Source organism: Pleurodeles waltl, chromosome 2_2 (genome assembly GCF_031143425.1).
Source record: "Pleurodeles waltl isolate 20211129_DDA chromosome 2_2, aPleWal1.hap1.20221129, whole genome shotgun sequence".
In the NCBI taxonomy this organism is placed as follows: domain Eukaryota; kingdom Metazoa; phylum Chordata; class Amphibia; order Caudata; family Salamandridae; genus Pleurodeles; species Pleurodeles waltl.
Genome location: NC_090439.1, coordinates 973,923,855 through 973,938,855, shown reverse-complemented (window position 1 = coordinate 973,938,855; position 15,001 = coordinate 973,923,855). Strand labels below are relative to the sequence as shown.

Genomic DNA, 15,001 nt, shown 5'->3' with positions numbered 1-15,001 from the left:
GGCAGCGGAAAACCGGCGGTACACCGCCGGTTTTCAGTTTCTGACCGCGGCGGTCAGAATGCCCAAGGGAGCACCGCCAGCCTGTTGGCGGTGCTCCCGCGGTCGTTGGCCCTGGCGGATTTTACCGCCAGGGTCAGAATGACCCCCATAGTCTCCTTTTTCTTCATTATTAATGGCAGCCTATGGGCTACACTGCTCTGCACTCCTTCATAGGGGTTTTCTAATATAAAAAAGGTTTGTGAAGGAATTTGTCTGGAAAAATATTCATTTGTTCAGGCATTTAAATGCATTTATCTAAAAAAAAAGCTGGATGAAGAAGTTTGAACACTGTAGCCTTTCCTATAGGCTGCATAGGAACATTCTTAAGTGACTTGGCAGGCCTTTCTGAAGTAAGGCGAACATGGACACTTAAGAAGTTATATTGGAAACAGTGCTCCGGGTCCCCGCAGGCGGGCGGGGAATATTCAACGCTTATGACTATCATGGTAATACCCCTACGAGAGAACTGGAGTTACAGGTAAGAAACTATACCTTAGGCCTTTTCTGCCGCCCCCCCCCCCCACCCTAGAGGCAGATCGGCCTAATACAATTAGGCCGATCTGCCTACGGGGGGGCAGAAACCTCTAGACACCAGAGATATGTATATATTTTTATTTACTTTATGTTTTTATGTATGGGGAGCGACCCCCTAGGCAAGGGTCGCTCCCCTGGGGGGGAAATTGTATTTAGGCCATTTCAGATCAGCCTATTTTTGTTAGGCCAATCTACCCCCAAAGGGGGCAGAAACTACTAGACTCTAGGGATTGGTGTGTGTTTTGTTCGGGGGGGGCTGCCCCTTGGGCAAGGGTTGCTTCCCATTGGGGCACATTACTGTTGGCCATATGTGCCCCCCTTGGGGGCAGATCTGCCTATTTTTGGAAGGCCCATCTGCCCCCAAGGGGGGCAGAAACCCCACCAGAGAAGATTTTTTTTAAATAAGAGGGCGGGGTATGGCATACCCCCATCCCCAAATAAATGGGGCAAAAGTTGTTCTGCCCACCAGTGGGCAGATGGGGCAATTACCCCTGATCCACACCCCGGGGGGGGGGGGGGGGCAGAAAGTCTACTAGATGGCATGGAATTAAAAAAAAATTGTGGGGTGGTGGCTATCAGCCAGTATGGGCCTGGTTATGCCCCCACCCCAACTGAAGGGGGGTGACAGTCTTTCACCTCTCCCCCCACACACTAAAACATCTGATCCCATGGCAAGCAAGAAAACATTTGATTATTTTGGGTTTTGGTTTTACATTTGGGCCTTGAGAGCTTGGTAACTCTCAAAATCATCCCACTTGGAATGGTGAGGGCTGCACTTTTTGGACTTTGGAACGCTGCCATGTAGAAAAATCCACAAGACCCAGACACATCTGCTGGAATCCACAAAATTCCTACCACCCAACATTGTCTCATCTATACCGATAAAAATTCTGCTGCACTTGTCAGCCTAAAAATGTTTTTTTTCAAACTGCTCTTTTGGACCCGCATTGGTTCCCCCTCAATTTTGACATGTTTTTGGCTCTTCCCCGTCACAGGCACTTGGCCCACCTACGGGGAGACTGAGAGGAACGTTGGGTGGTAGGAAATTTGTCCTGGTGCAGTGATCCCACACGGAAATATGGGAAAAAGGTGCTTTTTTTAGCTAAATTTGATGTTTGCTAAGCATTTTGGGTAAGAAATCATTGGGGGATCCACGCAAGTCACACCTCCCTGGACTCCCTCGGGTGTCTAGTTTTCAGAAATGTCTGGATTTGGTAGGTTTCCCTAGATGGATGTGGAGCCCCCCCATCTGCCCACCCCCCCTTAAAAAAGGTAGTTTTGTATTTGATAATTTTGATGTGTTCAGATAGTGTTTTGGGGCATTTCCTTTCACGAGCGCTAGGCCTAACCACACAAGTGAGGTACCATTTTTATCAGGAGACTTGGGGGAACGCTGGGTGGAAGGAAAATTGTGGCTCCTCTCAGATTCCAGAACTTTCTGTCACCGAAATGAGAGGAAAGTGTTTTTTGGCCAAATTTTTAGGTTTGCAAACGATTCTGGGTAACAGAACCTGGTGAGAGCCCTACAAGTCACCACATCTTGGATTCCCCTAGCTGTCTAGTTTTCAAAAATTCGCAGGTTTGGTAGGTTTCCCTACGTGCCGGCTGAGGTAGAGGCCAAAATCTACAGCTAGGCACTTTGCAAAAAACATGTCAGATGTCAATGTAAAAAGGTGAAGTGTCCATGTTGCGTTTCCTGTCGCGAGCATTAGGCCTACCCACGCAAGTGAGGTACCATTTGTATCGGGAGACTTGGGGGAACTCAGAATAGCAAAACAACTGTTATTGCCCCTAGTCTTTCTCTACATTTTTTCCTTCCAAATGTAAGAAAGTGTGTAAAAAAAGACGTCTATTTGAGAAATGCCCTGTAATTCACATGCTAGTATGGGCACCCCGGAATACAGAGATGTGCAAATAACCACTACTTCTCATCACCTTATCTTGTGCCCATTTTGGAAATACAAAGGTTTTCTTGCTAACTATTTTTCACTTATTACATTTCAGCAAATTAATTGCTGTATACCCAGTATAGAATGAAAACCCATTGCAAGGTGCAGCTCATTTATTGGCTCTGGGTACCTAGGTTCTTGATGAACCTACAAGCCCTATATAGCAACCATAAGCGTCCAGCAGATGTAACAGTAGATTGCTTTAAAAAATCTGACATCGCAGGGAAAAAGTTACAGAGTAAAACGTGGAGAAGAATTGCTGTTTTTTTTACCTCAAATTCAATATTTTTTTTACTTCAGCTGTTATTTTCTGTAGGAAATACTTGTAGGATCTACACAAATTACCCCTTGCTGAATTCAGAATTTTGTCTACTTTTCGGAAATGTTTAGCTTTGTGGGATCCAGCATTGGTTTTACACCCATTTCTGTCACTAAGTGGAAGGAGGCTGAAAGCACACAAAGTAGTAAAAATGGGGTATGTCCCAGTAAAATGCCAAAACTGTGTTAAAAATTGGGTTTTTCTGATTCAAGTCTGCCTGTTCCTGAAAGCTGGGAAGATGGTGATTTTAGCAGAGGAAAAAACACAAGCCTTCTTCTGCTGGCCCTTTATCCCATTTAAAAAAAAACAAAAAAAACGAAATTTTCGCTGTATTTTGGCTAATTTCTTGGTTTCCTTCTGGGGAACCCACAAACTCTGGGTACCTCTAAAATCCCTATGTCGGAATAAAGGACGCACATTTGGCATGTGTAGCTTATGTGGACAAAAAGTTATGAGGGCCTAAGCACGAACTGCCCCAAATAGCCACCAAAAAAATGGCTTGGCACCTGAGTGGGAAAAGGCCTGGCAGCGAAGTAAAATGTGTTGTTCAGGCAATCGTTATTCAGGCAAAATCGTTGTTTAGACAGTAGTTGTTCAGTACTTCATTGTAGAGACTTTTTAGTTGTTTAGTAGTAGTTGTTTAGACTATCGTTGTTTCGGACCTAGTTGTTCCATCACATATTCAGAGGCCCCGGTCTCTGGCGGAGTCTGGGCTCCACAACAACCTTTTGGGGCTCCGGGCATTCTGACTTGCATTTAAGGCATTCCTTCCCTACCTTATAGCATTCTTAGACTGACACAGCTGAGCCCGAGGTGGCACTCAAAATCAGGCACTCACTATTTCCAAAACAAAAAGATTATTCAAATTTGCTGTTCATAAATTGAAAAAAATTCCTAGGCCATTTTAAAAGTTTTTATTGTTTAAAATTACCCATCAATAATTGAGATAACAATAATAATCCCTGGATTGTTTAATTGTCCATACACCCAGTACAATCCTTGCCCCTGCCTCCACATTGTTTGGTGGTTCCAAGACATTATTTTAGATTTCGTTTTAGCAGTAAAGGCATTAGAGTGTGGCAAAATCAGATTGAGCATATCTAATCAGTTCATACAGAACACAAAAAAATCATGCGATGGACCCTCGATGGCTGGTGAGGCAACATTTTGAAAATTCTGTAGTACTCCAAGGGCCTGATTATGACCTTGGCGGATGGGATAGTCTGATAGTCCACGACCCCTCTCTGCCCTGCTTGTTGCAGTACCACATGGCGGTGGTGTTGTCGGTGAACACCTGCACCACTTTCCCTTTGAGAGAGGGAATGCATAATGTATAATGTAGCACAAAGAGTTACAAAGTGGCGCAATGCATGCATTGCGCCACTTTGTAAATTTGGCGCAGCAATTTTGGCCTTGTTGAGCCACATTAGCGTAAAAAAGTGACACTAATGTGGCGCAGGGAGGCGCTAGGGGCTCTTAAATCTGCCCCCTGGAGTTTTACCTCTTCCCAAGGCCCACTCTGCCTCCGAGGTGGGTTGGCCCTGACTGGGAATGTGGGGTAACTGTAACCCACTTGTTGTGTGCACGGCTGACACTGGCCTAGTCGGGTCATCCACTGCAACTATAATTTGTTGTCTACTTCAACCCATGATTTGGACCGATCCAGCACTCTCTTAGTCTGTAACTCCTTGTCATACCTCAGCCATGCAAGCACTCCAAAGCTTATATGGGCCATCCTAATTACATCCAGATACGTTAACAGCACAATGCTGCTCTGTGGACTTATCTCACAAAATCCACTGGTGTATTCAGTAAATGACACCATCCATGAATCTATATTGGTTGGCACCCTTGACCTCTTTGCCAGTTTCCTCTCTTGTGATTTTTAACTTTCATTGCAAAACATTTGTCTGTGCAGCATCTTAAAGATGTCGACTTGCTCACTAGCAAAGATGTTCTCCTTTGTACTTTCCAGTCGATGTCTGGCTAGGGGCACAGCTCTACCCATATAGGCCAATTTCCTTGTCAATCCCAGTTCCTTCTCCTTACCGTTTTTGTTCTTAGTCGTATTCTTGCCTTTGCCGGCTGTGGCCATTGTTCCAAGCCCTCTATCTCCAGCATTGTACTCCCTGTTCTGCCGACAAGTACCTGTTTGACTCAAGTCTTCACCATTTCCATTCCTCCTCCTTGTTGTGCTACGTCCTCGTTAGAAATGGGGTCTCTAGTTGGCAGAGGTATACACCCTTGTCCGAGTAGGAACTACAATCCTAGTCAGGGTAGGACGCACACAATCCAAATTATCCCGTGCCCACCCACTGGTAGCTTGGCACGGAGCAGTCAGGCTTAACTTAGAAGGCAATGTTTAAAGTATTTCTGCAATAAATCATTCAGTAACACAGTGAAAACACCACAAAAATACACCACACAGGTTTAGAAAAATAGATATTTATCTGAATAAAATAAGGTCAAAATAAAGAAAGATCCAATAAGCTCAAGTTGAAATATCACTTCTGCAAGACTTGAAATAGTCTTAACCCTTTGAAATAATCAGTTGTCTCTTGGTTACACACAGTACCTGGTATGTATCAAAAATAACTACGCATGGTGAGCGCAGAGGAGGAGATGCGTGAAAAAATAATTTTCCACACTGCAAGGGGTTTATATTGTTTTTCGGTGCGCAGCCTTGGTTCCTCACTGCAATGCGGGGTATTTTGACACCCAGGGACAATGCAGGGAAACATCCTTGACACGCTGGAAGAAGGCATGGGCGCAGTGTTGATCCAGTAGGCGATGCATGGACTTTTCTGTCGCAAGGCAGGCACTGCGTTGAATTTCCACTTGGGAAGTCAGTCTGCGTCGTTTTGGTTGGCTGTGCAGCAATTCCTCTGTTGCAATGCAGGCTTCGCATCGATTTCGGCAGGCAGCGCGTTGATTTTTGACGCACAAGGAGTTTCCTAAAGAGATGAAGTCTTTTTAGACCGGAGACTTCAGAAAACAGGAGGCAAGCTCAATCGAAGCCCTTGGAGAGCACTTTTGGGGGAAGGCAGACTCCTTCTCAGCAAACTCAGAGGCCAGCAGGGCAACAGCACCGGCAGCAGTCTTTCTCAGCAAAGCAGTCCAGATGAGTCCTTTGGGCATCCAGGCAGCTCCTCTTGACAGGATGCAGGTGTAGGTCCAAAGGTTTCTGAGTTGGTGGGGTCAGAAACCTAGGTTATATACCCAGGAATGCCTTTAAAGTGAGGGAGACTTCAAAGATTAGTTTTGGAGTGCACAAGTTCCCCTTTCAGTTCACTCCTGTTTCCCAGGGTCCCACTAGGGGGTTTGTCAGTCCATTGCGTGAATGCAGGCCACTGGCCTTTGAAATGTAAGTATCAGGCCCCCCACCCATTCAGTATGCAGATGAGTGCAGGTGTCACTGAGTGTCCTGTGTTTGTGGTTGTCTGGGTGAAATGCACAAGGGAGCTGTCAACCAGCCCAGCCCAGGCATTGATTGGAGACAGGCTGTAAGGTACAGATGGGTTTTAAGTGCAGAGAAATGCTCACTTTCTAAAAGTGGTATTTCTCAAATAGTAATAATGGAAAATCCTGCTTATTGGTGAGGTTGGATTTTATATTACCATTCTGGCCATACTAAATATGACTTGGTTAGCACTTTCAGATGAGAATCTACCACTCAAAAAGTATATAAGGGTAGTCCTAATGTGAGCCTATGAAAGGAGCAGGCCTCACAGTAGTGGAAAACAAATTTAGGAGTCTTTCCCTACCAGGACATATAAAACACATATGTACAAGTCCTGCCTTTAACCTACATAGCATCCTACCATATGGGTTACCTAGGGCCTACCTTAGGGGTGACTTATATGTTGGAAAAGGGGAGTTTAAGGCTTGGCAAGTACTTTTAAATACCAAATCGAAGTGGCAGTGAAACTTCACACACAGGCCTTGCAATGGCAGGCCTGGGACATGGCTAAGGGGCTAATTATGTGGGTGGCACAATCAGTGCTGCAGGCCTACTGGTAGCATTTAAGTTACAGGCCCTGGGCACACGTAGTGCACTTTACGAGGAACGTACAGGTAAATAAAATATGCCAATTGGGTATGAACCAGTATTACCGTATTTAAAGGAGAAAGCATATGCACTTTAGCACTGGTTTGCAGTGGTAAAACGTGCAGAGTCCTAAAACCCACAAAAATAGTGTGAGAAGAGTGGAGGGACGCAGGCAAAATGTTGGGGGATGACCACCCTAAGGCTGTCAGGTCTAACATCACACTCTCCATCTGAATAATCTTATCTCTCTCCATCTGCTCTCCTGTCTAGGAACTTATCTCATGATCCCCACTAGGTCTTCTGAAACAGGCCACAAGGGACTTCCCTCCCATCAATGTCCTCTGCTGATACATGCATGTCTCTATCCCTGCTCTTTTTGTTCCCCTTTATGCTCCTGTGCCCCAGGACCCCTCCTGTTCCTCTCATACTCATATTCCTGCCCTGCCTCTAGAGCTTGCAGGTACTGTTTGTGTTGTCTTGCACAAGTCAGCCTCTTGTAGTTAGCACCCCTCCCTCTGGAACCCTTTCTTGCAACAGCCAGTGCTTTTCTCTTCCTGGCTCTCCTTTGCTCTGGCACGGGCTGTCTCTCTTAACCCTTGGTCCCTAATTAGCTCTCCTGCTTTTCATTAGCTGTTCCATCTCCCACAGGATCTCTTGGGCACTGCCACCAGCGATGCCACCTTCTTGCCAATCCCCTTACAAGTAACCCAATGGACTGCACTTTCTTCTTCCTCATCAGACCTGCTCACCTATTCTGACGATAAGTACCCTATCTCCTCAGTCCTTCAGATACACAACCTCTTTTCTGCCTCGTAGTCCAGCCATGCAATGTGGCTACAAGGCCCCTTGATCTGGGCCATTGCCTACTTTGTAGATCTCAGCCACCGCCATATACTTGTGTCTTCCCAGGCTTCTTCTATCATGCCCCAACTCCCCATGTGTTCCCCTCTCTATCCATCACAATCTATTCTTCTTGAGGCCAGGGGTGCCTCCTCTGTAATCCTCCCTCTTTGTGACTGCTGGGGATTCCAGTGCTGCCCTTTGTCTCCCCCATGCACTGTCTGTGGATGAATTAGGGCTCCTGCAGATCCTTGTGCTGTATCCTTGATAGTAGTTAGGCAAACGCCTTTTGCCAGGTGCCCGTCGCTGTCCCCTTTTCTTTCACTGACTCTACCACTGTTCTTACCTCTGAACACTGTTGCTCTTTCCTCCATCTCATGCTGGTGGCTGGGGCGGCCTTTGGGGCAGAACGCAGCACACCTGGAAAAAGGAAGTAATGAGGAGGAATGAAGACATTTCTCCTTGTTACGCCAGCATCGTCTAGGTGCACCATTTAGTCCCTAACCCAGGTTTACTGGCTTTAGCAAATCTGGGTTTGCGTCTAAATACGAGTGGATGCATCAAACGTCGTTGCTCCACCAATGTAACGCCTACCTGATGCAGTGTCATGCAACAAATCGTTTTTTGATTATTTTTTTTAAGCAATGCAAGTCTATGTAAATGGCCCGTGTGGCTTTGTAAAGCTGGGCCAGCATTTTGCACAGTGGCTACTCCAACAAAGTGGCGTAACCGCGACGCAAAATGGCTAGGCCTGTCTGTGCAGTGCCCTCATTTGGTGGTGGTCATTAAGGCAGAAATTATGGGCATTCGGGGGTTGTCCTCGAATGCTTTTCTCCCCAAAGCAGATCTTCCTCCTATTGCAAATGCATTCACTTTGATGGAGAAACATCCACACACCTAGTCAGACTAGACATGTGGTGGATTTTTCAACAGTACTTTGGTACAAGGTGGTAAATTCCTTGCTTTGGTACACGGAGAGTCCGCAAGCCAACCTGATAATTAGACCTGTAGTCTCACTGACCTATTGAACTCATGGGTTATTTACTATATACACAGGCAAGTGAGATAGCTGCACAATTGAAGAAAAGCTCGCATCCGTGAAATGTCTCCAGTGGGGGCAAGTATGATTAACAGATTCATTTGTTATCGGCAGAGTTGTGATGATTTGTGGTTTCAAGCTTTGAACCACGCCAAGGGACTTACACGTTGTTTCCGTCGGACTTTAATACTGGGGAGCTGCAGGGCTGCGCCGTTGAACTCTGCCGTCCGCATGTGTAAGGCCCTTTCCAGTTAATTCCTCCCTAATTTCTATGTCAAATTAACAGAGGGCTTTTGAAAATAGACGCACATTTTTCGTATTGGCAACTTTATGGCTAGTCCCTTAGTGAGTGAGCAATAAGAAGAGAGCATGCTCAAGTCTGGAGACAAACCACCCGCCGACTGCCCTCCTTTTATTTCGGAAATTTGACACAACAGATAAGGATTATCGTTACAAAGGCAGTGGGGCGCTGTGATTAGCTTGCAGCTCTCCTAAAAGTCAGTGTTTAAACAAGATTGCAACTATCATATCTCACAGAGTGGGGAAGATAAAACGTGTCCCTCAACACCCCCAGAGGCGCCGCTATCAATAGTGCAGCAGGTCCAGTGGCACCGAGGGCTGGGACGTCAGAGCACAATACAGCCAAACAGTGGGTGCTTTTACTGCCCAACTGCTGCCTGGTGAGCATTCCAGTTCTTGCTGTAGATCACCTGTCACACTCGGTTCGCCACGGAGCATCTCAAACAGGGACATCCTTAAGTGGGCCAGGTTACTTTTTGTCATGTGTGGAATCTTCGGGGCGGGGAGGTGGGTGGTAGGTACCGAGTTTTTAACCAACAGCTCTTTGGATCGTGCGATTTTTCAAACTATGGTTACAGTGATTAAAAAAAACACAAGTACAAATCCCAGCATACACAAAGCTTTTGTCTAAAAACCTTGCCCAGTTGAAGGTGTTGCCTGATATGTGGCCGCTTGGCAGCTGTGTCTCTCTAATTCGCTCACGGGGTATTTCCTCTTCATGTTGGAAGGGCAGGTAAAGGGGAAATACCTTTCCCTTATGACTGGTTGGCCTGAGAGCATCACTCACACGGACAGCCTGCCACCAGCTACCAAGGTGCTAACAGACGTCTGCTGCACCAGGCTCCACCCCTCTCAAATTCAGGTAGTCTCGGATTAGGGATACAGTGGGGACTAGTGCGCGCAGAGGGCTGTTGAACGTCACGTCAACCCTCCAAGTAGCCACTTCTCTTATACCCCATTCCCACCCGGTAAGTAGAGTGAGTGACTGTGGCTGGTGCACACGACACATACAGCATATACATTAAACGCCTGTGCCTTTGACATTCACAAAGCTGTTAACTCGCTTCATGTCTAGATAGTGACTTTCAGACAGCCTTGTTTTTCGGATGTATGTGTTCCGATTCGATGAAACACATATTTAAGAAAAGTTGTTCTGACTTTGTCAATGAACATTTTTTGACAATACTATTTTTTTTTCTTCAGGTTGACTAAACCTAGAGATGGAGAAAAGCATTTTTGAAGAAATATTTGTTTCTTCGGTTATTTTTCATTGTTTAGAATGGGTTTCACCACCACCCCCGCATCTTCTTTTTTACGGCGGTCCTCTTTCACGTCCTCTTCCCTTTTTATTACCCATATGTATTGTACCCTCTCGCTTTAGTTTAAATAAACATACATAAAAAAACCAACTATTTCACCCTACCCGACGAACCCTATTTCACCCTCTCCATTTAATACACCCTTCCTGTTAAAATCCCCCTTTACTCCATCCTATTCTCTTCTTACCTTTCCTTAAAACTAAAACGCCTTCTACTCTCCTGCTTTAATCTTATTTTAAGTTTACTTTTACTACTTCCACATCTATGTTTACCCATCATATACCCTCTCACCCTGCTACTTTTCCACCTGCCCTTCACTTTTCTGTAATACCTGTTTGTATCCTCCCATTTTACTCTTTTATTACTTGCCCAAAACTATTTATTGCCCTTAGCCCAGTTACATTTCCCCCATCCCCTTACCCCATTCACTCCCTTCTGCTACCTTCTCTTCCCATTATAATACCCATACATCGTCTAACCTTCAGCTTTACTCCTTTTTTAAAATGTTAGTTGTATTACTGCCCCAATCCTGTACATCCTCCAGGCTTACCTTTCCTTCCATGACATATGCCGTTTCAACGAAATAACACTATTTTTGTAGAAAATGCAGTTTGGCATTTCTCTAACGTGCAGATTGGTCATTCTCAAGTTGCCTTTCCTTGTGTTGGAAATTTGTCAAAATGACAGTATTCCTGCTTTTGAGCTGACAACATTTAGCATGCTGGGACTTGTAGTGAAACGCTTCCTACTATAAATCTTTGCCTACAAGTCCTAGCATGCTTAAAGGTATTGGGTGAAAAAGAGAGCTGGCTGGAAGTCGCCCGCGTGACATGGAGGCAGTTTCTGCCCTTCTGTGTTTCATTTGCACTCAGCTAGTTTGCATGGGGTTCAGTGCTTCTGGGCTTCCAAATGAGTCAAATCTCAGAGGAAATCGTGTATTTTTATGTAGCGGTAGAAGACTTGCAGCTGGCCAGATTACAGCCAGCAGCACAACCACAAACCATTCATAATAGACCTTCGGTGGATTCTACCAAGATAACACATGGCGCTGGTTCTTCGCGTGTTTCCCCCCTTAACTGCATGCTGTGTGTTTAAATCAGAGAATCCTATCAGGCTGGGCTCAGGAACAATGGACTTTCTCAAGACAGCCTTCAGCTATCAAGGCCCAAGTGATAAGATTATGCCTTCGAGATGGTCACATGGCCGAAACTAAAGCTACCGAGTGGTTGGGTGCCAGCCTTAGGAGAACCCAGGAGTGCTTGACTAGCATCAAACAGGCCGACTACCAACTTCCTTTCTGCAAAATGTGCAAAGACTCTGGGGAGGAAATGTTGCCTCAGCACTTCCTATGCCACTTAACCTTTGACACCAGCTTTCATTACACGGGAGTAGTAAGTGCTGACAGAAGTGGACTCGGTTCAAAGTGAACCCTCAAAAATATTCCCGAGTTGAAAACTGTCCACGATCGTAGCCGTTTTTTTGTAAAAACAATAGTAATCTCAGAGGGCCCTTTTGGGGAGGGGTTGTTTGGGACGGGCCATTTTGTGTTACGGAACTTGTACGTCATCAGTTCTAAGTAGGGTGACCAAACGTCCCGGATTTCCCCGGACAGTCCCGGTTTTTACAGGACTGTCCCGGTTTTTACAGGACTGTCCCGGTGTACCGACGCTTCTCTTAATTTTTAACAAATGTACCGGCTTTGGGGACAAAGGTCAGATAATTAAATAAATGTCCCGGTTTTTGGGACAAAGGTGAGATCATGTAGGGAAGCATAAGCAATGTATGAAATAGTTAAAGTAATTTATCTGTTACTGTCAGGCAACACGGTCCCCTGTCTGCTACCAGCAGAGAGATGGAGTGGGGAGCAGAGAGAGGTGGGTGGGGGCGGGTTGGGGGTGCAGGGTGGGAGGTCAAGCCATAGCTAATTTTATATATATATATATATATATATATATATATATATATATATATATATATATATAGAGTCTTGTAAATTTGTGCGTGTGTGCATGTGTATATATGAATATATATATATATATATATATATATAAACACACACTTAGGTATAGGCACACATTCACAAAGCTACGCAAAAAAAAAAAAAAACGGGACAGGCCAGATGTAAAAGTGAGGGTAAATTATTTAGTCCTTCTTTTATGTCTGACCTGTCCCGGTTTTTGCTCTTCAAAATCTGGTCACCCTAGTTCTAAGGCCTTTTTATCCCACCTGTTTTGATAAAAAGGAGTACCGGTGAATGGGGGATTAGCACTCTGAACCGTTGGTGGTAGGAGAGAAACCAGGCACCCCCAGAACGGAACAGCTCTTTCTCCGGTTCGTATTTAAAGAACACTTGCCTTACAGAAGCAAAATTCAGGCATAACGCTATCATCTGATAACCTCTAAATAACGTCCCATTTTTCTGCAGCTTGATTTATGACGCACAGGATAAAAAAGTGAACAGTTATTTAAAAAGTTTTTAACAACACAGACAGCTATTTCCACTAAATAGTAGATTAGGAGGAGAGTAAAAATACAGAGATGCAAATTTTTTATTTTGGTGTCGATTGAGCCAGGAGCTGTTTTGGAACGATGTCACTGGCAGAAAAATTTGTGGGCACGAAAATACAGCTCTACAGAGCCCGTAGCGCACCACCCAAGGCGCATTGAGGTTTCTTTCCGAGCACTGAAGGACATCGCGGGGTCAGGGCCACAAGATTCAGCCGCGATTTCAGCTAGTTGCTGACCAAAAACGCGGAGATTTAAATTCTGAACCCGGCGTCCCTGCTTGACAAAAACGAGTAACCCTACCCTCGTCGCTTTATTTTCTAGTTTCCATATCTTTACTCTGGCAACAGCCGCTGGAAGTAGTTTGTGCATTTTGTGTGCATCATTAATAAGGATGCGCCTAGAAACAAGAAATACACCGGGCGAATGTTGAAACGCTTATAGTCGTCTTGTGGCGAATATGTCTCTTCTCTCACGATTTATTGCTGGCTTCTGTTTCGGGGTAGACGCCTTTATTTTAAATGTTTAAGGTAGAAGTAGAAAAGTAACGTACCGCGTGTGGTCTCCTCCTCAAAAGTCTGAACCCCTGACTAGTTACAAAGTAACAGACCCTCCCTGTACCTGTGCATACGAGGGTTGCCCATGCCTGTGCAGCTGAAGAATGACAGCACACTGGATGCTTACTTTACGAGGTTGTTTGGCCTTTTGGAGCAGAGTTTGAAAATAATCTTTTCTTCTGCTGCTGCTTTCTCCTCCCATGAAAGGCATGCCGCCCCTCCAAAGCTGCTCTTGTGTCGGGGAGTAGTCGCAAACAAACTGCTGTTGGTTTTTGCTGTAACATAAGCAGCGCCCCGTTGCCAGAGGCCGCCACATGAAAGGGAGTGTGTTTGTCTGAGGGGGAGGGGGCGCTGCCAAGACCAGCCCCGCAGCCGGGACTGTGATTTGTGAGGGGAACATGATGACATCGCCCATTGGACGAATCAGGCGCGCGCCTGTCAGCCGGCCCAGGTGGGATTACTTGGGTTGATAGAACCTCGAGCGCAGCAGAGCAGAGCCAGTGAGCACAAGCCTCACGCCCGAAGGGAGAGAGAGAGGGGACCGGCCCGCAGGCTTAGAAAGGGAGCCTCTGACATGGCCCCCAGAAGCCGGCTCTACTTACACCAGGTATGGCAGGAAGCGCTATATGTGCACGTGACCACGCATGGCATTGTCCCCGCTCCACTAAAAAAAAACAAAAACACAATAGCTATTTCGTAAATTATGATAATAAAACCTTCTATTGTTCCACACTTTTATTGTTCGACTTTTCCAATCCCTGGCAACGAGGAAGACGAGACCCCCTCCCCCATGTTAAACGTTCATACTTTTCAGAGTGTTTTTTATGTGAATGTTTGTGTGGATGTGGGTACTGTGAGATCTTTTGAGGTGTCTGGTCAAGTCTTTTTCCCTGAATGCATAAGTCTGCCCTTTCTGCTGCTTAATTTGACATCTTGCTTTCTAAATTTCACAGGTGATATCTCTGGTCACCTTTGCCATCGGAGTGAACATCTGTCTGGGGTTCACAGTCAATCGCTATAAAAGGTCGGAAGATTGGGACGAAGGCATACCCTCTGGTAAGGGCTTTTATTGATATATGTTGCCCGTCTCGGTGAATCCGTGTTTCCATTACCGGGTGCTCGCTCTCTTGCTGCCAGTCAGTGACTGAAAATGTCTTGCACGATTTGATGTATGCCCAAGGCATACGTCTGACTACTGTTTGTCTACGTATGCCATATATAACATCTGCATTTCACATGAAATTGTTTATTCAACACTGCAGGGTAACAAATGTCGGGTCTGGTGGTTCATCAGACAACAGGAATCGGTTTTGCTTTTATAGTAACAGGTTGAAATCCCACACTGCAGCGGTTGCATGTCGTAGCTAGCAGAGATTTGGTAGGTGTCCAGTTCTGTAATGATTCACATTTGTTAAAGTGAAAGTAAAACTCGTTAGATCTGACGATATTTGTAGTGTTTCATGTGTGCCTGATGGACTGTCATTTCTCCTGCGCTGGGTCGTTGGTTGTCCATCGGTGGGGGGGGGGGGGGGTGGGGGGGGCGCTGGGGTGC

At 45.6% G+C, this 15,001-nt stretch overlaps 1 protein-coding gene across 12 annotated transcripts in view; it reads left to right on the top strand.

Annotated features, from left to right (window-relative positions):
• Positions 1-15,001, top strand: part of ENPP2 (ectonucleotide pyrophosphatase/phosphodiesterase 2) — a 636,665-nt gene that overhangs the window by 230,717 nt on the left and 390,947 nt on the right. For 5 of the 12 annotated variants that reach the window (XM_069220666.1, XM_069220663.1, XM_069220659.1 and 2 more), the window contains exons 1-2: positions 13,902-14,056; positions 14,403-14,505. In XM_069220666.1, the coding sequence (XP_069076767.1) occupies positions 14,024-14,056; positions 14,403-14,505 (136 nt within the window). In that variant the 5' untranslated portion in view covers positions 13,902-14,023. Of the gene's footprint in view, positions 1-13,710; positions 14,057-14,402; positions 14,506-15,001 lie in introns of those variants that run through there. The other 7 variants (XM_069220669.1, XM_069220667.1, XM_069220665.1 and 4 more) reach the window with 3 other exon arrangements.